Here is a 22218-nt window from a genome sequence, read left to right on the forward strand (position 1 = left end):
CAGGTGAAGGTAATACCGTCTGTCTGCGTTGAAGTACGCCTATTTGCAAGACAAAAAAGCCCACAATACTTAACACTGTAAAATCTCGTAAACATAAAATTTCACAGAAAGGGAAAAAAATATACATTTCCATTTATCCTTGTAAGACTAAATAAGGGCAGATCTGACGCTTAGGATTACTTCTTTAAACAAGGATCCAAAGCTTGCAGATACACTTAAGTTGAGCAAAACAGATATACTAGCACACACGCTCACTATACACACAGCGAGGCTGTTGGCAGTGAACTGCCCTTGACTTGTATGTTATTCATCTCAAATCTGGGAATCCCGAACCAGTAAAGCTTTTGCCATGCCCTTTAAAAGGAAACCCAGACAAAAATGAAATCCTCCCCTGTTGCATTGTCTGTCTCTGCATGCTAAGCAGACTCCTTGTTCTCTGTAGTAAGACAGAGTTGTGGGGTGTTTACTAAGGGGGTGTTTCTACTATTGCCCGCTTGTATGTGTGTTACCTTGGACTCCCCTTGTCCTCCCTATTCATGTGTGGAATCTCATTGTTGGGGGAGACATCATTCAAGCTGATGTTTTAGGGCTGGAGGGAGGCTCCCAGTTCATTAGACCTGTGTTTTGAGGGTCGGAGCGAGTGGGGCACTACGTCTCGAGGTGACAACTCACTGTGGTGAATAGGTCAGAAGATTCACAGGTTTGACGAGAAGGGCCAAAAGGAAGCTGCAGAGTATCTGAAGTGTTTGGCCGCAGAGAAGCCAGAGGGAGAATTGTTCAAAGATGACACCTGCCAGCCTGGTGTTTGCCTGGTTGCTCTTCTTTCTAGGGACTGTCACCTCAACTGTTTACCTGGAACCGGAGGAGGAGGGTGAGTTTACTTCATGGACCTATCAGCTCCAGGTTTCAGCACTATTTATACAGTTCTATTATCTATTATAAATATCTATTACAAACACATTCTACAGTGTAGCTGTGAAAACAGCTTTGCCATTAAACCTGATGTGTATTTCTGAATTATATTCATGGATTTGGTATCACGGTTTTATAGATGTCCTTACAGTACAACTATGTAGTGTATAACTACATAGTTGTAGAAGTGTAACAGATGTGAAACAACTATTACACAAACTAATACAAAGACTGTAAAATACACCCAGTATTGATAGGAAATACTGTTAATTCAGAATCAGTCTCAGAACCACTCTAGACTGATTCTGAATTAACAACACTTCCTTTTCTCCCAGAGCTCAATGAAACTGTCATCTGTACCAATGACCAGATGGAGGTTGTCATTCCAAGTGCCTTTTTTATCAATAAAGTGCCACCAGTTTATGTAAGTCAATATCATCTTTCTCTTCATTTGAACACAAAATACAAGTAATAAGCTGGCAGGTCAGCAACATTGAGGTGAAAGTGCAGTTGTTTTGTTGTGTCTTATTTGGATGTTTTTATTCTTTTCTAGGTTTGGGATTTGCACTTAAATGACCCTGACTGCCGTGGCGTTGAGATTAAGGACAATTATGTCTTCAGCATCAAGACAAATTTCTCCGACTGTGGGACCATCATGGTAGGTACTCAGCAGAGCTGTCGCACACTTGCCCTTTAATGAGTCATGGCGTTTCTGTGGTGATTACATTGTACATTTCACGGTTGCTTGGTCACAGCAAGTATGGAAGAATTAGGTGTTTAAGCAATCAAAGTGTACATTTGAACTCTGTCCGTTGACAAAGGAGAAAAGACGTTAGAACTGCTAACATGGAGACAAACTACAGTTGGAATCCTCTTTTAGTGGCAACATAAAATCGCCATGACAATAAATTATCTAATTTTACGATGTGTTCAGTTGTTGTGGGAACTGGTCTTCTGTTTGGGTCTTTCTAGGACCTCCCTTAACTCTTTTGTGCCACTAAAAAAAGGGATTAATTGGATGAGGTAATTAGGTATTTGCATCATGCTAAAAATAACTAGCAAAACTGGTTGAAGGGAACACTGTGTTTTTCCTCATCAATGTGTGCTGTGTGGACCTCAGTTTCTAGGTTTCTACAATGAAATTAGCTCATGGTATGCAGAAAGAAGTAGACAGAAAGGGGAGCGAAAGAGGCGCGCACACAGAAGGGGGGTGGGGGGGTGGGGGTTGGCATATATTTCAAGAGAGAAGGGTTGTGTTGTTCCTTTTCCTCTCAGAGCACTGGATTTTTTAAATACAAAGCAGTAAGGGGTGCCTCAATGGCCTTTCTGCTCTAAATTATCAGGATTTACATTGAGATGATCGTGTTTTCAGGCCCTGTGAATGGCCAGACCGTAATTCACTGGCCGACTTTGTCATCGCCACTATTATTTTGCCCACTGGCCTTCTCACATAGGGCCTGCTCGGTTCTGAGGACTGTTTTAACTTTGGTGTGGTATAAATCTGTACTTAAGACCATGAGTGTCCTTGAAATGCTTACTTAGAATGCATAGGGGCATGTCTTGTAAAGTGCACAAAAGGTTAACACAGCTTTGAGGGGGAGAAAATCTCTCTGTCCTCGTCTGCAGTTTTATAAGGCTTCTGCATACCAGTCAGGAGAAAGTGAAGCCTGCTTTGGATGAAATTCTGTTACTAAAGGAAGGGAATGCCTAGTTACCAAATGACCTAGAGAGCCGAACCCAGGAAAATGATAAGGAGACGATCCATGCTTTGAGTTCCGTAACGTCAAATACATGTTTATAATAAGCTACGTTTAAACTATATTGTGTTTCTATCACCTAAAAGCATTACTTAAAAAAAGATAGTAATATCGGTTATAGCTTGGTGTGAAGTTACCCAAGAGGTCCTGCAAGTATCAATGGAGCTCTGTTGGTATTCCCTTCAGTGTTAAGTAGCTGTTGTCTTGATGTTGAACCAAGCCAGTGGTGGCCATAGTAGGGGGTTGTGTGTTTACTGAAGGGTAGTAAAACCTTTCTCCACTGTTGGGGCTCAGCAATGTATCCTGCTTCAACCTTGATGGAACCCGTCCTCTGTGGCTCTCAACAGGGGACGGACAGAACCCAGTCGCAGGCTTTTCATCTGACTGACTTTATTGTTTCATCTGCGTCAGTAGCCTGTTGCTTGACGCTGAGCCGGATGACTCACTTTGTTGTTTTTGTATGTGGCTGAAGAGATTAATGCTGTCAAAGTTATAGGTGGGTTTGGGAAACCGGAGCTCCATATTGAAAGCTTTCGGTGAAGGTAGAATCGTCTGTCAACCTATTAAGTTCCCTAACACCTCTGTCATGGTTACTTGCAACGTCATGACAACCATTTTGCTTTTCAAAGTGATTCAATTAACCTTGGGTAGATGTTTTCAGTAATACGAGTGTCTGTTGGTCTGCCCTCATGAACATTGTTTTCCTGATTTATTTCTTCCCTCCGCAGGCCTCAGATGATACCCATATCATGTTCTTAAACACCATACGCAATAATGACTCAGATGTGGTCACAAGGAACTACATCAACATCACATTTGTTTGCCGCTACCCACTTAACTACATGGTCCAGCAGCCCAATGGTGAAAACATGATCCGTGTGGACGTGAGGTAAGATATGGGTTTCAGTTCAATTTAAATATATTCATATGTCATGTCTGTAATCAGGTGGTGATATTTGTTTTGTATTCATATTTACAATCATTACCACAATGACTACATATTCACAACAAAAACGATTATATTATTCATATTTGTATTAAAACGATACTAATAGTTTTGGTGTATTCACAGAACAATTACACTGAACACAGAAGATGGGAACTTCTCAGTGTCTATGCTGTTGTATAAGGACGAAGCCTTTGAGGACAAATGGATGACGGTTCCCTCCCTGACGCTGGAGGACGACATATATGTGAAAGTTTTTATGGTTGGTCATCCACTTTAGTTCAACTCTTACCTTTGAGTGGAAAGACATGTAAAAGCTTTCCGCCTATGAGCATGTGGTAGGAGTGGATACGTGAGTAACCAAACACTGTGTCCTGTCATGGAGGTAACCCGAGTGCCAGACCTCTGCTCCACTCTCTTATCGAGAACTGCCATCAGTGTACACAGTCCTGCTACGTAGCTACAACATTGGCACTCGCACTTCTCTCTTTCTCCTCTCAGACCCCCCCTTCCCTCCCTTACTCTCTGTATGACGACATCTCCACAGCTCAATGTCTTTTCCTACACCCCAGCTCTACCCCTTCATAAAAAACGAGGTCTTGTATATCGCCTGTTGATGTTCCTGCCTCGTCTTCCCAGAATCCTCGGCCCCCCTCCTCCTCTCCTCGCCCACTGTTGTTTACTTTCCTCACTGAAAGACTGTGCATCCCAAACTGCGCTTCCCAAACCTGTCAGTCAACTCATTTAAAAATGGGAAAAGAAACATTTCAGGCACCTCTCTCCCCTTTAAATCAGATCTTCTTTCAATACCAATATGCTTATTTCTTAATGTCCTGTGCCTCCCTCCTCTGCCCTACAAAACCACAACTATGAAACACCAGCTGACTGTCCTGAGTGCCTAACAGGCAGGTTCCTAATCCTGAGGGCGCTGACCTCTGTGTCTCACCTAGGTCCCTGCTCATCTGATGCTGCGTGTGGACAGATGCTGGGCCACACCAACCAAGGACCCCTACAGTAACATCCAGTACACCTTCATCAAGGACAGGTTGGTTGTATGTATTAAAATACAGACTGTTTCATGAGCCTGTTTCTTATTTAATTATTAAATAATAATAATTATTATTATTATTTAAAATAATTATAATAATACAACGTAGTTAAGGCGGCAGGCGTGTGGTGGTAAGTGCTATGGGAAACCCTGGTACCTATATGGGACAAAAGCATCTACCAAAAGAAAACCTGTCAAATGTAATGGATATGATATGAGTGGTAAAGAGCTATTGACATGGGCTCTGCCATAACAAGTAAGTGCTGATATTGTGACAAATGTTTAGTTTCAAGAGGTGTATATCTGGGTTCTGGCTGGATAATTAGACTAAGTTTATACAGGGACAGTTCATAAATTGTCTGTTTTTTAGTCATTTCAACCCAGCTGTTCAGTCTCCACAGTAAATGCTGTTGAGATCTGAAATAAGAGCAAGTGTCTAAGCGAACTTGCAACACAGCTTTCGTGACTAGTCATATGACGCCCCCCCCCCCCCTTCTGAAACCGTATGTGTTTTAAGATCAACAGCTGTGCATGTCCTTGACAACTAGGGAGTATGTTGTACTGTTAGCAACAGTATGACAATGAAATACATTCTAGTGTACTAGAAAAAAACAAATCCATCTCTTCTATGCTGTCAGCAGTTCTTTTTAAACATTCAAATGTTTGCTCGGTCAAAATGTCAGATAGGAGTAATATGTTTCTCTTGTTGACACCCAAGAAATAACCATTGAGTTTTCAGTATCGCCTTCACTAATACACCATAAGTCATCTAGTCTAGAGTGATACATCACACACTCTCTCTGTCAGGCTGTGCTGAACAGTGCTCTCTCTCTCTCTCTTTCTTTCTTTCTGTCTCTCTTTCTTTCTTTCTTTCTCAGCTGCCCGGTGCTGTCAAACGAGCAGATGCTGACAGTACTGAGGAATGGCCAGGGTCCAGAGGCCACGTTCAGGATACAAATGTTCAAGTTTGTGGGCAGCTCTTACACCGACGTCTTCCTCCACTGCAACGTCCAGATCTGTCACAACACCCTGGGAGCCTGCCAGCCTGTGAGTGAGCGAGCTCACTTCCTCTCCTCGTACCTGGGACGCAACGAACAGTTCCAATGAGATTTGACGACTTGTGTGATTAAGTGAAGGCTTAGCGTCTGGGGACTGGCTTATTCTAAAGACCCTACAGTAGTATAGCTATTACTGTTGCAAATACTACGCAGTAAAAATAATATAATAATAATGTTCTATTTTTTTCTATTTCAGTTTATTGCATTTTCTTTCTATTCCGTTATGTTGTGTTCTATTCTATTCAAAACACTTAAATTATACTGTTTATGTGACAGAACTGCTCTAGTGAAGATGCATATGTGCGGACTAAGAGAGATATCCCACTGTCCCACACGGTTTCCTATGGACCAATCAGACGACTGCTCCCTGAAAGTGACCAGCCCAGTTTGAGTATGTATTCAGTGAATGCTGTTGACTTACAGTCTGCTTAGACAAACCTAACAATGCCCTTATTTGTTCATTACTCATATTAACTTTGAGGCATTCAAAACATTGTCACGTCTTATGTGCGGCAAGGTTATCATAACAAGCCATCATTCACAGAAAGAATGCCTTGACATACGTCGGAACACTGCCCGGCTGAAAGCCTCTTCTATTTTGAATGCATTCCAGATGCTGGAGGTATCCCCCCAGTGGAGACGTTTGTCCTGGGAGGGCTGCTGCTGGTCCTGCTGCTGGTCCTGCTGCTGGTCACTGGGGTATTTGGAAGGCTCTGGCTACGTTCCAGAAACTCCTACCCAGCCCAGGAGGCTCAGCTAACCCTGTCTAACATTCATCACATCACTGAGGTGGCATCCTGAGCCCTGTCTGGCTAACACCCCCAGTCTTAGAAGTCTTAAAGAACAGATGTCGACATAACCTGAAAGGCGTGTGTCAACAATCTTCTTGGGCACCTACACACACACACACACACAACACACATATACTGCTGTATAAGTATTACATTGTGGATGGTGATTGTCACATTTTTTTATGTAAATAAAATATCTGTGTTTAATACTTGAAGGATTGTGTTTTGTGATAAATCTGTAGTATAGTTTCAATGTTTTTGTTTGAAAGGTAAATAAAAATATATTTCCATTGGTTATTCATTCATGATTTGCTATGCAATACTGTTTCATGTTCAACTATGAAATGCGCCGAACATATTGTGAGATGTAAAAATATTGCAAGGGTATTACCCAGCTCATTCTATTTTCAGTCTTATCATACGCCAATCCGCTGGTCCGCTGCATGATGACGCAATACTCGAGCGCCCCACTTTTAGCCTGCTAGCTTGCAACACCTCATATACGCCGACCGACTAGAGGCATTAGGAGTCGTGAATATCTGTTGTTGTTAACCATTGTTTTTTCTACGCAACAGTTTTCTTATTGTTGAGAGTAAACGTGTTCAATTAAGGATAGAGATAAAGACAAAACAAGGATTTGGTGTGTTGTTTTTTAAAGGTGAGTAGTCCAGTTAACTACGCCGCTAGCTAGAAGAACAGGTTTGTGCGACAGCCAAACTAGTGTCATTTGCTAGTTGGTTTGCTACTTTGCTCAAGGCAGTTATACTCTCGTGTTAGCCATTGGTAATGCCACTGAAGTTGTGTACAAGTCCGTCCTTTGTCAACTAGCAACATGCCCATTGCCAGGTCTCCTTTGTGTGCTTATATGGTAGATAACAATGAAGGTGGATGCGAACTTGTTAGCTGCTAGCTAGAGCTAGCTACATCTGGGGCTTTGGATTTTCAAGTAAGTTATTTATACGGAGACTGGACTATTAAATAGTTAGCTGCAACTCTACAGTTAGCTTCATGGCCGTTGTTTTTATGTTTGCAAGATTTAGTTAGCCAAGTTCATATAGTTATATGGTTACAAATTACGGTGCTAACAATGATTAATGTCAAACCCATTTCTCTGGTGAATAAGTTGTAAGTAAATTGATATCCAGTGTATTTATAGTTGTCCAAAACAAGGTCCTGTCCGAGACAGCCTCGTCATGCCCAGTCAAGTCCAGATATGCTTGCTAAAAACGGTGTCACGACTGTCAGACAGTTAGAGCCATCTTGCTTGGCTGATGTTGTTTATGAAACATTTTCTAGTTTTTGTTGCCATCAATTTTCGTCTAGTGGCTGCGGCTTCTGAGAGACCAAGGTTAAAGGTCATCTGCCCCGGGTCTGGTTGTGACTGTGTAACCCAATAAGTCTTGTTGTGAAATGTCCCGTGGCGGCTTAGACTAGAGGTTTAGTAAACAGACTCTCTCTGAGGCCACATCAGGCGCTAAGTTACAGAATGTGATGCCTGTTTTGCGGCACAAGGCTTCCTTACCTTGTGTCGTACTTGACCCATATTTACATGTTTTTCCATGAGGTAGTGTCACAGTATACCTAGTCACAAGTGCAAGTGAATCATTTTGTTTCTTTCCAACAGACTTTATGGCAAAGCATTTTAATGTGGATAAACTTTTATTTGTGTTAACTTCAGGTTCAGCAACAATTCATCCTTGCCTGCGAACACCTCCTCCAGGACTTGGAATACAAAAGAATACTTGAAGATGGAGGACTTACATGCTCATTGTCTAAACTGTATTAATCGCAGATGCATGACCAGACCAGAGACTGGTGTTTCCTGTGACCTCATCGGCTGCCATCTTGTCTGTGGCGCCGTTTTCCACGCGTGCAAAGCAGAGGAACATTGTTTACTGTGCCCCTTAGAGAGAGTGCCTTGTCTAAATGTTGGGTTCGGATGTCCCTTCACAATTCCCCGGATGAAGATGGCAGAGCACCTCGAGACATGCCCAGCGAGTGTGGTTTGCTGCACGATGGAGTGGAACCGCTGGCCTGTGAGCTACTCTGACCGCCAGTCCTATGAGAATTTAAGCAAAGACTTTGACGAGGTGGAGCAGCTGGACATGGCCCTGGCTCTGCAGGACCAGAGGATGCTTCTAGAATCCCTCAGGGTCACGACCACGGTGTCAAAGAATGGCGACATTAAACCAGTTGAGGACATTGATAAAATGGCGTTAGTTTCGAGCGCTCCGGAGACGGTGGTTTCGAACGGGATGGTGGAGATGGAGGAGGAGACATACGGCGAGTTGTACTCGGCCTCCGTGGAGACGAGCAGGAGCTTGGTGGCTGCCTTGGACATCCTTTCGAACGCGAAAGAAATTGACTTGATCATTGGGAATTTAAGCGGAGGAAAGAGTGAGAGAAACGGGGTGTTGCGTAATGGAGGGAACAGCGACAGTCACGGCGATTGTTACGTGGATGTTGAGTATCTAAAGAATGTAGACATGAGGGAAAGTGACTCTGAATCAGACGGTGAGTTTGGCGCAGTGGGGGGAGTCAACGGTACGGCTGTGACAGAGAAGGGGGAAGATGTAAGCACTTGGGTAGAGCCAAATAAATTGATTGAGTGTTTAGATGATGAAGATGGGGGGCTGGAGGTTGAGGAAAAGGATTACGTTATGGGTCTTGTAGAGGGTCCAGTCTGTAATGGCTTTCACAATGGCAATGATCACAATCACTTGAGACGTGACAAGATAGATCTAGAGAGGGCTGAGAACAGGAGACTTAGAATCAATGGTTCCTCTGAACTCAACAGTTCCCCTGGACTGAACGGTTCTTCCGAAATCCGTCCGCATATACCTTATCATTCCATGAGTGTCGAGCCCTCTAGGCCCCGCCCCTCCAGGCCCCACCCACCACCCCTCCCTCCTCACTTTCCTATTCCGCTGCCTGATCTGGTACCAAACAATGTGTTGCAGCACCTGCCCCTTGACATTGAAGATAGATGGCTGGAAAGAAAGCTACAGAACCTGCAGGTGCTTAGGGGAATGAGTTTGTTTACATTTAACGGGCGCCGGGCACTGCTGTCAGACCCTTACTTGTTCCGAGCCAAGATGGAGGACAAGGCTGTGGACACCTCTGACCTGGAAGTCACTGAAGACCCCATGGGTCTCCACGGCATTGATCTGATAACTGCAGCCCTCCTCTTCTGTCTTGGGGACTCTCCCGGGGGCAGGGGGATCTCCGACAGCAGGTTTGTGGATGGCTACCGCATTGACTTTGGTACACAGACTTTCTCCTTCCCCTCCGCCATCTTGGCCACCAACACCATGGTGGGTGACATTGCTTCGGCTTCCGCCTGCGACCACGCCAGCCCGCAGCTCTCTAACCCCAGTCCCTTCCACACGCTCCGGCTGGATCTGGTGCTGGAATGCGTGGCCCGATACCAAACCAAGCAACGCTCCATGTTCACCTTTGTGTGTGGACAGCTCTTCCGCCGGGATGAGTTCTCCTCCCATTTCAAGAATGTCCATGGCGACATCCACGCTGGGCTCAACGGCTGGATGGAGCACCGTTGTCCACTGGCGTACTACGGCTGCACCTACTCCCAGAGACGTTTCTGTCCATCCGTGCAAGGTTCCAGAATTATCCATGACCGGCACCTCGGTGCCTTTGGTGTGCAGGCAGACCTGCCATCAGTGCAACGCGACAACGCCCTCCCCAGAAACGCCTGCCGCTTCGGCTCCCAGTGCGACCACCTCAGTAGCCTCCCCTTCGAGCTGTTGCAGTATGTCGCCAGCTTTCTGGATGGCTTCAGCCTCTGCCAGCTGTCCAGGGTGTCCCGGACCATGAGGGAAGTGTGTAGCAGCCTGCTTCAGGTTCGAGGAATGGTGGTCCTCCTGTGGAACAAGGAACAACGTGCTGATGGATCGTCCTCGTGGCAGATAAACAACAAGGTAGGACGCTCAAATGTTCAATTCACAAAGTCTATGACACGCATACGCACACGAGTATGCTACCCTCTCTTTTGGTCTTTGTTGAAAATGTAATAACGTGCGTGAACTTTGTTGATCAGGTGTGGCGATTCAGCACCTCTTTTGGCACAGTGAACGAGTGGAAGTTTGCCAACATCTCCAGCATGGCCGACCATCTGAAGAAGTGCCAGTTCAACACCATCGCTCGTCGGGAGGAAGCCATCCCTCTGCCCTGTATGTGCTTCACCAGAGAGCTCACCAAGGAAGGGCGCTCGCTGCGCTCCGTTCTCAAGCCCGTTGCATGAGCAGTCCTTTCACCAGGAAAACATTGTGCTGCTTGTTTCTTCCAGTTTGACCGAAAAAGCCTAAATTGTTCCAATTCAAACTATTTTGGTTTGCTCTTTTGATAATGAAATTTATATACTGAAGATTCACTTTTGACATACTGTGTAAATAATTACATGCTTTGATGCAGATTTGTTTTGTATTTTTATATGAAGAAGTCAGTACTGTGCCGGAAAGAAAGTGGAGCCTTAAATTATGAGAAACACTTGATTTCTTGTCATGGGAAAGTTCTGAATACCTCAGATTTCTCAATATCTCCTTGCTGGAACAAAATCAAATAGCTTATCTACATATCTATCTACAATAGATACATAGCTATCTACAATAGCTTATTCCCCCCCCCCCCCCCCCCCGATATTTTGATCAACCATGCATTCTTTTTGTTAGAACCTTCTCTTTTTTACGACTGATTATAATTCTACATTTTAATATACTGACCAATCCTAAAATGTGTGCAGTGCATGTCATTCTTCTCTAAATAGGAAATGGTTTGGTCTTTTTGACTTTCTCTAAAATGCAAAACTCACAGAAACCCTTATTCATTCTGAGGTTCATTACTCAACTTGTAGCTTGGGATTTATTTATTTAATTTTTAAACCATTCTTTCTAGATTAATCTTATGAGTGATTGTGTGTGGGTGTTCACATGTTTCTGCCTCTTCAGTTTATTAGGCTAGAACCACTTGTTTGATACATATTAGTATTTTGGAGGTTGTGGAACCCTGCAGGTCAGGTATGAAATCAAAACGGTACACATTTCCCTCTGGTATTGAGCATTATCTATCATATCTGTGTGTTGCAGTTTCTTTTGTTTTGTTTTTTTATATATATTTCTTGGCACTACATATTCATTGTGTTCACATTTTGGTGTCTCAGGGTTGTAACATGAAGCTGCAGCAGTAAGTGCTGGCCATCCCCTGTGATGTATGTGTTAGACACAGTAGAGGGTACAAAGGGGGAGGGCTGGCACCTTGTTGTTATTATTACTGTGTGGTCTTAGGACTGATCACCGTTCAGTATTATTACATTTGTGTGTTGTTGTTTTTTGTTTGTTTAGGACAAAGAGAAGATTTCTTTTTTTTCTTTAACAGATGTTAATCATGATCCCTGTATTTTAATTTTGACTAATTGAAGTCTCAGATTTAAATGTCAACAAGTGTGTAATAGGAACATGTTGTAAAGTGTGACGTTTTAGTGTTTGACTCTGCTTTCCTAAAAGGGATTTGTGAGAATCAAACAGTGTTTGGAAAAGACAGTGAGGTTAGACCTCCTCTACGGAAAAGCACGTGTGGATAGGTTGCAAATATTATTGTCATAGAGGAATAATAAACACAAATGATTAACAGTGAAGCATTTTATTCCCTTTTGCAAACTTCCCCTCAGTGAATGAAGTTTAGACAATTAACGGTTGTGTTTGGGGTGATGCATAATTTGAAGGTTAACTGTGTGTTCTATAATTTTCATGGTATTGTCTGATCTTGGTTTACTGCTATATTTAAGACTTTTTAAAATTTAAACTCCACTACTCAATTCTTTGACTTATATCTGATTAATTTCAGTACTGGCACATAATTGGGTTTGTTACAATATCGTGTGTGTGATCAGAGGATACTAAAATGTTCTACTAAGTTCATATTTGTCCCATGAGATGACACACCAGTCTGTTTGTAGCATGTGAGTGGAGACGTCAATTTAAACGATTGATTAAAACTAACCAGTGTTTCCCTCAAATACGTTTTTAAAGTTCATGGCTATGAACAATACAAAAAAACAATGTTCTAAAAAGTTTTCTTACACAACTGTTTATTGAATGGCTGCAGTGTGTACATGCCCTTTGTGTAAATCATCAGCAATTTCTTCACCAATAAATTGTTTGGCCAGTTATTCTGTCCAATTTTCATTTTATACAGATAGTTCTCTTATCTCCAAGCTTTTTGAAAACAACTGTAATATGCTCTGATATATTTGAAGTCTGTGCATTCAGTAAAATCACAATGAATTAGCAAGGCTACTACAGGATCACAATATGCTTGATAACCTGACAACTAGATGGCACTAAAGAGACATTCACAAAGTTACTGCCTTTAGTCTCAATGAACAATTATGATGATTGTGATTAAAACCCTGTGTTTTTGAAACATGGGTCATGTTAGACAATCCCAATGCACGTATTGGATTTTTTGTAAAGGCAGTACAGCATGGCACTTCTTGCACTAGATATAAAACAGTTCACATCTGTAATCTTGGTGTTCAGTGAATACCAGCTGTTTGACAACACAATAATATGTACAGTACAAACGTCGATTTGATCATCGATCACAGAAGAACAGTTTAAGTATGTAACGCGGTTTATACACTGGTACACTTCCTTATCTAATGCTATTGAACGCTAATTCCATCAGGAAGATAAAAACAAATGTTGAGCTAGTTTTAGAGTATACGCGATCTTTAGTTATTTGTATGTGGACATGTGTCGATGAGTTTTCCTACATAATAAAGGCTGGCTCACGTAAACTGCAATGATTCTCTTGTGTTGCTTACAAATCATCGTTTGTGAAGCAATAAGATTGACTCATGTCTGCAACCCTCACTTCTCTTTTGAATTCATGTTAAAACAAACTATAGACGTCCTCACTGATGATTGAACACAGTAGGATAGATGGATATATCATTTTATTATATTATTATAGGCTATTTAATTTCAGAACATTAAATCACACACACATTACAAATGTAAAATAATGTCATGATTAAACATTGTGCTACAATGCTCTAGTTTTTACTGCAAGCATTATGCAAATGTTTTCTGCTTCTCATATGAAATTGACACCTTATATCACACTGTTGTATTTGCATGGCTAAGATTGTGGTCTGATATTGAAATGAACCATCAATGCAAAGGCCTTGCTATATTCCATACACCGTCTTGTGCAAAACCTGAAAGCAAGGCATCAAACTGCATGTTGCATGCTAAGTCAACATGCATCAAAGTTTTCAGCCGTCAGAGTTCGACCCCTTTAAAAAAAACATATTCATGGCAGAGAAAACACTAAGAAGGAAATGATTTGGATCTCCAATGTTGATACGCTGATAACACTGATATTTGTCTGACTAGTTGCAGCAAGGAAAACAACAGCAGAACAGGCGCTTGCAGGGGTTGCTCTTCTTGTACTTCACAGCTTTCTTGATCTGAGTAGTGGCTTTTTCTACATAGTCCTGTGTCTCCAGCACGTTCTTCTCTATGTTGTCCAGCATGGCTCCCTGCTCCTCCACCAGCAGGGCCATCTGGAAGAACAGTTCATGAATGTCCTTGATGCGGCTCTCCAGCTCCACCAGTTCTTTGTGACGGTTCTCTATCTCGGTAAGGGCCGAGCGGGCAGTGCGGGCATCCGTCAGGAGGTTTTCCGAGTACACGTTCCACTTCCCCGTCTCGATCATCTCCTCAATCTGGTCCCCTGTCAGGTCTTTCCCCATGATCTCCGCCTGTCTCTGAATACGGGTCTTGCAGTTCTCCTTCTGGGCCATCTCGGCCTCGTTGTACTCTGACATGGCTTCGTGGAAGACGTTGGTGATGGAGACGTACTGGTAGCGCACTATCCGCACCAGCGCCGCATGGACCCCATGCTCGTCCTCCAGGTCCTTACATTGCTTGCCTAGCTTCTCCAGGCGAGCGTAGACAACCTCCCCTCTGGCCTTGATGTCTCGGGCGATGGCGTTGGAGTCTCGCTTAATGCTGCTGATCCGTCGGACCGAAGTGAGGAAGCGAGTGTTCTGCTTCCCCAAACGTTTCACGTCCAGTCTGAGCAGGGTGATCTCCTTTCGCAGCGACTGGGCCTCCTTGAAGGTGTTGTCCATGAGGTCCTCTCCCTGGAATACCACGGCGTGCTGCTCCAGCTCGCCATCGTCCTCATCGGGCTTGCCCTCCTCAGCTTCTGAAGGCTTGGAGGGGAACCCTTGCAATTCACTCAGCCTGTCTTTCATTTCACCTGAAATTGCATTAAGAACAGTTAAATGTATCATGACAATGAACAGTATTGTGCCTGGGGTGGATCAAGTAAATTAACTACATTTTGTACATTGTTTTTACTGGTATACTACTAAGGCCTGCAAAGCTGTGTAAACAAATTTAAATACAATGTTTAAAAAAACATTAAATAGCCTACATAACAAATAATACTTGAACATAACTTTTGAACTGATATTCTTACAGACCTTTGTCTTTCTCAGACATCTTAGCCGATATGTGTAGCTTATGTTGACAACAGCACACAGCTCGATGTGTTAATTATGGGAATGCATTTATGATTATAGTTTAATTAGGCCGTTGGCTACATTTAGAGGAAATTACACAATTCTCATAGAAGATCTCAGTGATCGTTTCCTTGTATTAACTGGGCGTCAACATGTTCCCACGTTGGCCTTATAACCGACGTCGTTGTGACGAACAAATTGTCTTACACTTTATGTCAATTGAACAATTTATCGATTTGTCCATTCGTTTTTTAAATTGTCAATGTAGAGGATAAGGTTCAAATAGCCATAAATGTCCAAATGTAATGTAGCCTAGCCTTCACCACAAGTTACTTTATGTGCGCATCCGAAAAATACTAGTAAACTTGACACAGCACCCAATCATAAACTTGAGCGCACAAGGGTAGGCTATACTTAATTTAGAGATTACATTTAGCTAAAATAACGTCTATTTAGAAATTTGGAATTTGGAATGCCACTCCCAACATTATTATAGCCTACGTAGGCTACATGCTCAAGGCTTTAGTGACAATTAGACGAGCCAATTATTTAAATACAATCTCACATAGTTTATCAGTAGACAATTCGAAAACCCCTACCTTGGGTCGTGCCTCCAAACTCATTAAAAAGTAGACGATCAGAATCATTTCCCCATTTCTCTTACTATAGTCATCATCTCAACATTTAAAGGAATCGGCCCACTGTCAAATTTATGGGAGTTCCCCAGTGTACTTTTCTCAGTGGTAAAACATGTCGAAACAGGTGGAAGTTAAAGCGGAAGGAAATCACGCTGTATACAGGCTAGGCTATCGGATACCCTGAAATTATGATTCCACTTCATAGCGTTGTAATGATGGGCTCGGGAGGATTATTCACCTAATCTGCATACCGTGTGCTTTGTAACGCATATTTAGGTTGTCCTTAACTAACACTCGAGAACACAGTAGCCACGTAGGCCTACCTTATTTTTCACTTTATTATAAAATATTAAGTTGTTGAGAACAATCATCCTTTGGTGGTCAACCTCTGTACCTCACCAAACTAGTTTTTCCACTTCAGAGATGTTAAAAAAAGATGATAAAGATAATTAGCGCAAATTTCTTTTATGGTATTCTTTTAACACATAGGCCTAATCTAAACGGTGCTTGCTTTGAGTTATTGCATTTAAATTATTTTATTTATTTATGTAAACCCTCCCCAAAAAATAATACAGATTGTGCCTTACCTTTGACAAATGTCACTTCAATGTACTTTACTAAATACATTTTTATTTGAAGGTTAGGTATTTTGTCAGACATTTAAGATATTGAAGCCCTAGGCTATACGTTTATAGACTACATTTCATTCCTTTGTTCATGGCAAAATCTTGAAATAACAAATTGTGTTTTCCCAAAATACGCCTAGTGTTCACCCTATCCTAATCCTATCCTTCAGCTTTGCCTCCAACACCATTCTTCCCACCAAACTGGTCTTAAAGCTTTGAAACCTGGGCCTGGGTAGGTCCATATGCACCTGGATCCTGAACTTCTTACAGGCCACAGGTGTTGATGAATAGATAACAACACCTAATCCACACTGCATCTCAACACAGGAGCTCTGCAAGACTGCTGCCTTAGGCCTAAATTGTGCCCTGCTGTACACTTGCTACTCCAACCAAACAGAGCAGCAACCACATCATCAAGTTTGCTGATGTTACTGTGATTGGTCTGATTTCACCAAGGGATCGCATGGAATTGGCTTACAGGCGGGAGGAATCAGACCAAGCAGTGTGGTGTCAGGAGAGCAACCTTGCCCTGAATATCAGCAACACAAAAAAGATGATCATTGATTTCAGGACTGGCAAAATCCACTCCCCCCCATCACCATCCAGGCTGAAGAGGTAGAGAGAGTAACCGGCTTCAGATTCCTGGGATGCAACTCTTGGATGACGTCAGTTGGACCAGAAAAACAAAAGCCATTCAGACGAAGGCACAACAGTGCCTCCCCTTTCTGAAGTGCCTAGAGATGGAGCATGAGTACACAGGCTCTTGTGAACTTCTACAGCAGCATCATTGAGTGTCCTGACCGGCAGCATCACAATGTGGTACGGCCACAATGTACCTGTACTTGTTGGCAAAATAAATAAAAAACTTTGTTGCAGGGGCATGTGTGGACCCACCCCTTTAAAAAAAATTTTTTTTACAGAAAAATAACTGTGCTTAATTGTATCCATCTATCAAGTATCGACATCCCACTAACACTGCACACTTAGAGAACATGGGAAACTAGACACAGGAAGTATTCAATAAATAATCTAATCTGAGAGGTTGATGGGGTTCAGTTAGCATGAAACACCCATTAGTATTTCAGTCAGATTTCTTGAGCATTCCTTTCACATGGTTTGCCACACATATGGCTAGGCTTTACAGAATGTGTTGGGTACATTTTGATTTATCAAAATTGAGCAAGTTATGGTCATTTAAAAAGTACATGTAGCACCAACACAATGTTATGGGTGAGCGAGTTGACAGTAGCAAGATGGCCGCCATGTGCGGACGTTCTAGACTCCGCCGTAAGACATCTAGCCTTTATCTATGGATGCACAACTCAGTCTCTCACACAGGCGATTGGTATTAGCTGATTAATGGAGTCACAAGACGTAGATATTCAGTCAACCTGTCTCATTAAAATACTAAGGCCACTACTACATAACTACTACCAATACTGAAACTACTAGTGCTGCTACTACTACTGCACCTGCTGCTATATCTTATACAACTACTAATTCCGCAGATGCTGCTAATATCTCTTTTACTACTATTGCTAATGGAACTGTTTTATTCTATTACGCCACTGATGCTACTGTATCTGCTACAGCTATTACACAGCTACTATGCCAACTATAATTTCAGCGACTAAAACAAATATTTACTTCTTCTACTGTTAAACAGTTCAGCTTTCACCTTCTCCCTCATTGTAGGCTATTTAAGCTCTTAGCTTTGTTAGATCATGCAGTTCAGCTTCCACACTGCCTCTTTTGTGTGACTCACACATTTAAAAAATTAATTTCAGCTTGCGGATGTTTTCTCATTTCGGTATTTTCAGCAATAAAAAAATTATAATTTCAGCTGTCCAACTCATTTTCTGCAGGAAATGCACTTTCTAGTGATTCATCATCTTCCTCTCCCATTGGAGTCTATAGCAGCCCCTAGAACCACATGGTAAAAAGTTGAGAATTTTGGCACACTCATTAAGGACAGTCCCTTCTTTATTTACACCAAGTTTCATGTAAAATCAAATCAAATTTATTTGTATAGCCCTTTTTACACGCAAGCATGTCACAGAGGGCTTCACATACACCCATAGAACTGCCCCTCAACCAACCTAGACCCTCAAGGAAGACAAGGAAAAACTCCCAACGGGAGAAAAAATGGAAGAAACCTTGGGAGGAGCAATTCAGAGAGGGATCCCCTCCTCCAGAGACGGTTGGTAAGAGAGAGGAGCAGAACACAAGCTAAACATAGTCATACAATGTCAATGGGTTTTGAAACACCAAAAATCCATTGTTCGGCTTTATAGACGTTGGATGGGACCTGGAAACTCGCTGTTGGCCGTCATGGAGACTGGTTTCCGGTTGACGACCTGGTCCAGCGTTGGTAGACCGACGACCAGGCAGGTCCTGACAGCTCAGACCCCCCACACCACAAGGGATGTGTGGGGGGGACAGAGAGGAAAACAGGGATTAGAGAATGCCAGGAGCAGCTAACAGTTACAGTCGTAATAGAATGAGATCCCCACCGGTCAAGTGTGGACTAGTACAGCAATTAACAAAGCTAAGAGGGTATTTGATGCAGCCCCACACACCAAGACAGCGACAGCCCCCCTTGGTTGGAACATGAAATCTGTTCCGGGGGAAACAACTCTAAAATAGGTTATATTTATACGAATAAGGATGAAAACAACCAGCCCCCCGTTGTCTCCAACTAGTAAACTATAACAATAAAAATATACAGCAACGGAACTATTACAGTAACAATATACAATAACAGGTTTACTTTATTTGTAACATTTAAATGGGCAGTGTGAACATAAGCTAAAATTACAATTTAAAAGTTACATGTGATACACACATAGGCAAACGCACACCCCAGGTTTACATAGAAAGTACACACATACTTACCTTTAACAATCATAGAATTGACTAAACAAGAACGTTTTTAATCTAGTTTTAAATGTCGAAACAGTATCAGCCTTCCTAATTGAGACAGGTAATTTGTTCCAGAGAAGAGGTGCTCTATATGAGAACGCCCTACCTCCAGCAGTTTTTTTCTTAATTTGGGGTATTACCAGATAGCTGGCATCTTGAGACCTTAGAGTCCTTGCGGGGCAATAGGGTGCAAGGAGACCGGAGAGGTCTCCATGTCTGCCATTGGAGCACTGTAGCGCCATCAACGGGTCAAAGTTGGACTTGTGTTAACACACCTAACTTTTGTTGGATTCCCTGAATCAAGACGAGTTCAACATAGTCTATGGCGTCAATTTCCAGTCATATAGATTTTCCGCCATTTTGAATTTTAAGAAAAAAAGTTTTTTCGCTTCTCCTCCATAAATCTTTATCCAATCTTCCCCAGAATTGGCACAGATCATTGTAAGAGCAACCCTCACTTAGTTATTATAAGGATTTTCTCAAAACCGTTTCTCCGGTACAGGTGCAAAATCGGCAGCAAAGACACCAAACAGGAAGTTGGGTCAACCTGTGGGTCAACAATTCTTTGAGAAATCAACACCAAACTTGGTATGTCGACTCAGAACCCTCTTCCGAGGATGTACAAACAATTTGATGTCATGTGACCACTGCAAAAATGTACAAGAACTCTTGATTAGTTCGCCTTTATTAAGTGAGTCCTTTGTCTCATGATATGTTTGGACATCCCGTGTGTGACATATAACAACTTGTGATAACAGCCGGATTGATGCGGCCGCCATTTTGATGTAGTCGGGTGAAGTCCCGTTTACTGCTGGGAAGGTCAGTACCAGAGTCTTGAATCTGATACGGGCCATGATGGGAATCTAGTGGAGGGAGATGAGGAGCGGGGTAACATGGGAGCGTCTGGGTAGATTGAAGACCAGACGGGCTGCTGCGTTCTGAATCCTCTGGAGAGGGCGGGTTCCACATGCTGAGAGACCGGCGAGTAGTCCAACTTTGAGAGGACAAGCGCTTGGACTGGCTGCTGGGTGGAATGCTCAGACAGGATGTTGTAGAAGGTGAATCTACACGACCGGGAGACCGCAGAAATGTGGGCTGTTAAGGGAAAGGTCACATCCATGGTCACCCAAGGTTCCTGGCCGAGGATGAAGGGGTCACCGTCGCAGATCCCAGGGTGATTGAGAGATCGTGGGAGATGGAGGGTTTGGCCGGGATGATTAGGAGTTCTGTTTTGGCGAGGTTCAGCTGGAGGTGGTGCTTGATCATCCAGGCGGAGATGTCTATGAGGCAGGCCTCAATCGTTGCTCAAAGCACTGGTTGAATGAGATATATCTCTATTTCTGTAATAACCAAATCTTAAATCCAGTAATAAATCCAGACAGATTTATGAAACAACCACAAATGAATTTCTTCCAAGACTTAAAATGAATACACCATTGTATAGATTTACTGTGATATTTTGTTATTATAAAGATTCCATGTAAATAATGAATGAAAAGTTTATCTACCACAAGAGGGCAACAGAGCTACAAACTCCCAGAGGAAAGACATGTCTTGTGTCAACAAAACAAAACTTGAAAGAAAAGATTTCACGTCAGCTTCTTGAGGTTGGGTCTCTACAACACCGAACAAAAGCAAAACATAGTATAATTCTCCAAAAATGTAATTGAATTCTGCTGTATTCTGATGTAAGACTGTCCTCTTACATGGATAAGGCAGCTTAGAATCTAAGTTGTAATCATGTATGTGATCACTGTCCTGTCTAAAGTAATCTCTTTATATTTAAAGTTAATATGGAACGAATTGCAACATATATTGTGCTTTTAAAGTACATAATTACATTGGAAAAGGATTGACCACGGATTCCACGTAAACACAAACTGTTCTCTGTTCAAGACACTGAGATAGATACGGAGATAGATACATTTGCTGGGATAGATACATTTGCTCAAAAAACACTTTTGCCAGTTGTTATAGATGTGATTTACATTGATAAAACCACAAGACATCATGGCAAGTAATTATTAGGAAACACTTAATAAAAATAACATTATTATCAACTGATTTGTTAATTGAAGTGCATGCAGAATTCAGTATTGCAAGTTTGAGTCTTTATAGCACTGTAGTAACACAGTACCTGATAACATCATCCAGCCATTCCACTGAAGATTTTTCAGCCAGGGGCAGCATGTTTAATGTGTGCTGTACTCTCATAATCAGTTCTGGGATGCTCATGTACCTATTTCCATTTTTCCAAAAGCAGACAATTGTAATATCCATGCCCTATTGTGTGGAAGAATATATTTACATTTAGTCATTTAGCAGACACTCTTATCCAAAGCGACTTACAGTAAGTACAGGGACATTCCCTGAGGTAAGTAGGGTGAAGTGCCTTACCCAAGGACCGGGAATCAAACCAGCAACCTTCTACTTAAAGGCCGATATATGCTTCTCCGTTTTCAAAAAACGGACACATGGGAACGCCCCCCTCCTCTACGGGGAACGCCCTCTCCGAGCTCTCCGAGAGCCCCGGAGAGCTCGACGTACACCTACTGAATTTTCTAACTATCCGCTGTTATTTCGGATAGGTACAGATACCCAGTTGACTGTGATTGGTCCGTATTAAGAACCGCTTGCGTCAGGGGCGGGGGCAGAGTTGCCGTGACCAACAAGACTGACAGAATCCTTTGACCACCATTGCTGTAGGTTTTTACATTTCAGCTAAACAGTACATGTAAATCAGCATCTGAATTAAAATGTGACAAGAAATGGGCAGTGGAGTTGCTGAAAATTTGCTTATTTTATTGTTGAAACACCAAATTTGTTTCTCTGGTTGTCTTTGACAAAAAAACGTTGCGACACCTAGGCTGTTTATCAATCCGAAGAATGCTGAGAACGTAAGTACATTCTTTTGAAGACTGTTCTCGCGAGCGTCCTTGCGAGAATGGTCTTGCAAGTCCGCAAGGACT

The 22218-nt window shown here is 42.4% G+C and overlaps 3 protein-coding genes across 3 annotated transcripts; 2 read left to right on the forward strand and 1 right to left on the reverse strand.

Annotated features, from left to right (window-relative positions):
• The first annotated feature begins 768 nt into the window (after positions 1-768).
• Positions 769-6727, forward strand: LOC146299081 (pancreatic secretory granule membrane major glycoprotein GP2). Its single transcript, XM_084683615.1, has 9 exons — positions 769-871; positions 1248-1336; positions 1466-1570; positions 3398-3558; positions 3742-3877; positions 4566-4660; positions 5542-5710; positions 5998-6112; positions 6335-6727. Exons 1-9 carry the CDS (start codon positions 784-786, stop codon positions 6520-6522), a joined length of 1146 nt encoding a protein of 381 aa, XP_084539741.1. The 5' UTR covers positions 769-783; the 3' UTR covers positions 6523-6727.
• A 254-nt stretch (positions 6728-6981) lies between these two features.
• Positions 6982-12696, forward strand: fbxo30a (F-box protein 30a). Its single transcript, XM_084683604.1, has 3 exons — positions 6982-7170; positions 8191-10450; positions 10570-12696. The coding sequence occupies exons 2-3, from the start codon at positions 8261-8263 to the stop codon at positions 10771-10773; spliced, it is 2394 nt and encodes a 797-aa protein (XP_084539730.1). The 5' UTR covers positions 6982-7170; positions 8191-8260; the 3' UTR covers positions 10774-12696.
• A 528-nt stretch (positions 12697-13224) lies between these two features.
• stx11a (syntaxin 11a) lies at positions 13225-15820 on the reverse strand. Its single transcript, XM_084683627.1, has 2 exons — positions 15663-15820; positions 13225-14798 (listed from the first exon to the last, which is right to left on the reverse strand). Exon 2 carries the CDS (start codon positions 14791-14793, stop codon positions 13924-13926), a length of 870 nt encoding a protein of 289 aa, XP_084539753.1. The 5' UTR covers positions 14794-14798; positions 15663-15820; the 3' UTR covers positions 13225-13923.
• Between the last annotated feature and the right edge of the window lie 6398 nt (positions 15821-22218).

Source organism: Hypomesus nipponensis, chromosome 3 (assembly GCF_054491055.1).
Source record: "Hypomesus nipponensis isolate SF chromosome 3, ASM5449105v1, whole genome shotgun sequence".
Lineage (NCBI taxonomy): Eukaryota > Metazoa > Chordata > Actinopteri > Osmeriformes > Osmeridae > Hypomesus > Hypomesus nipponensis.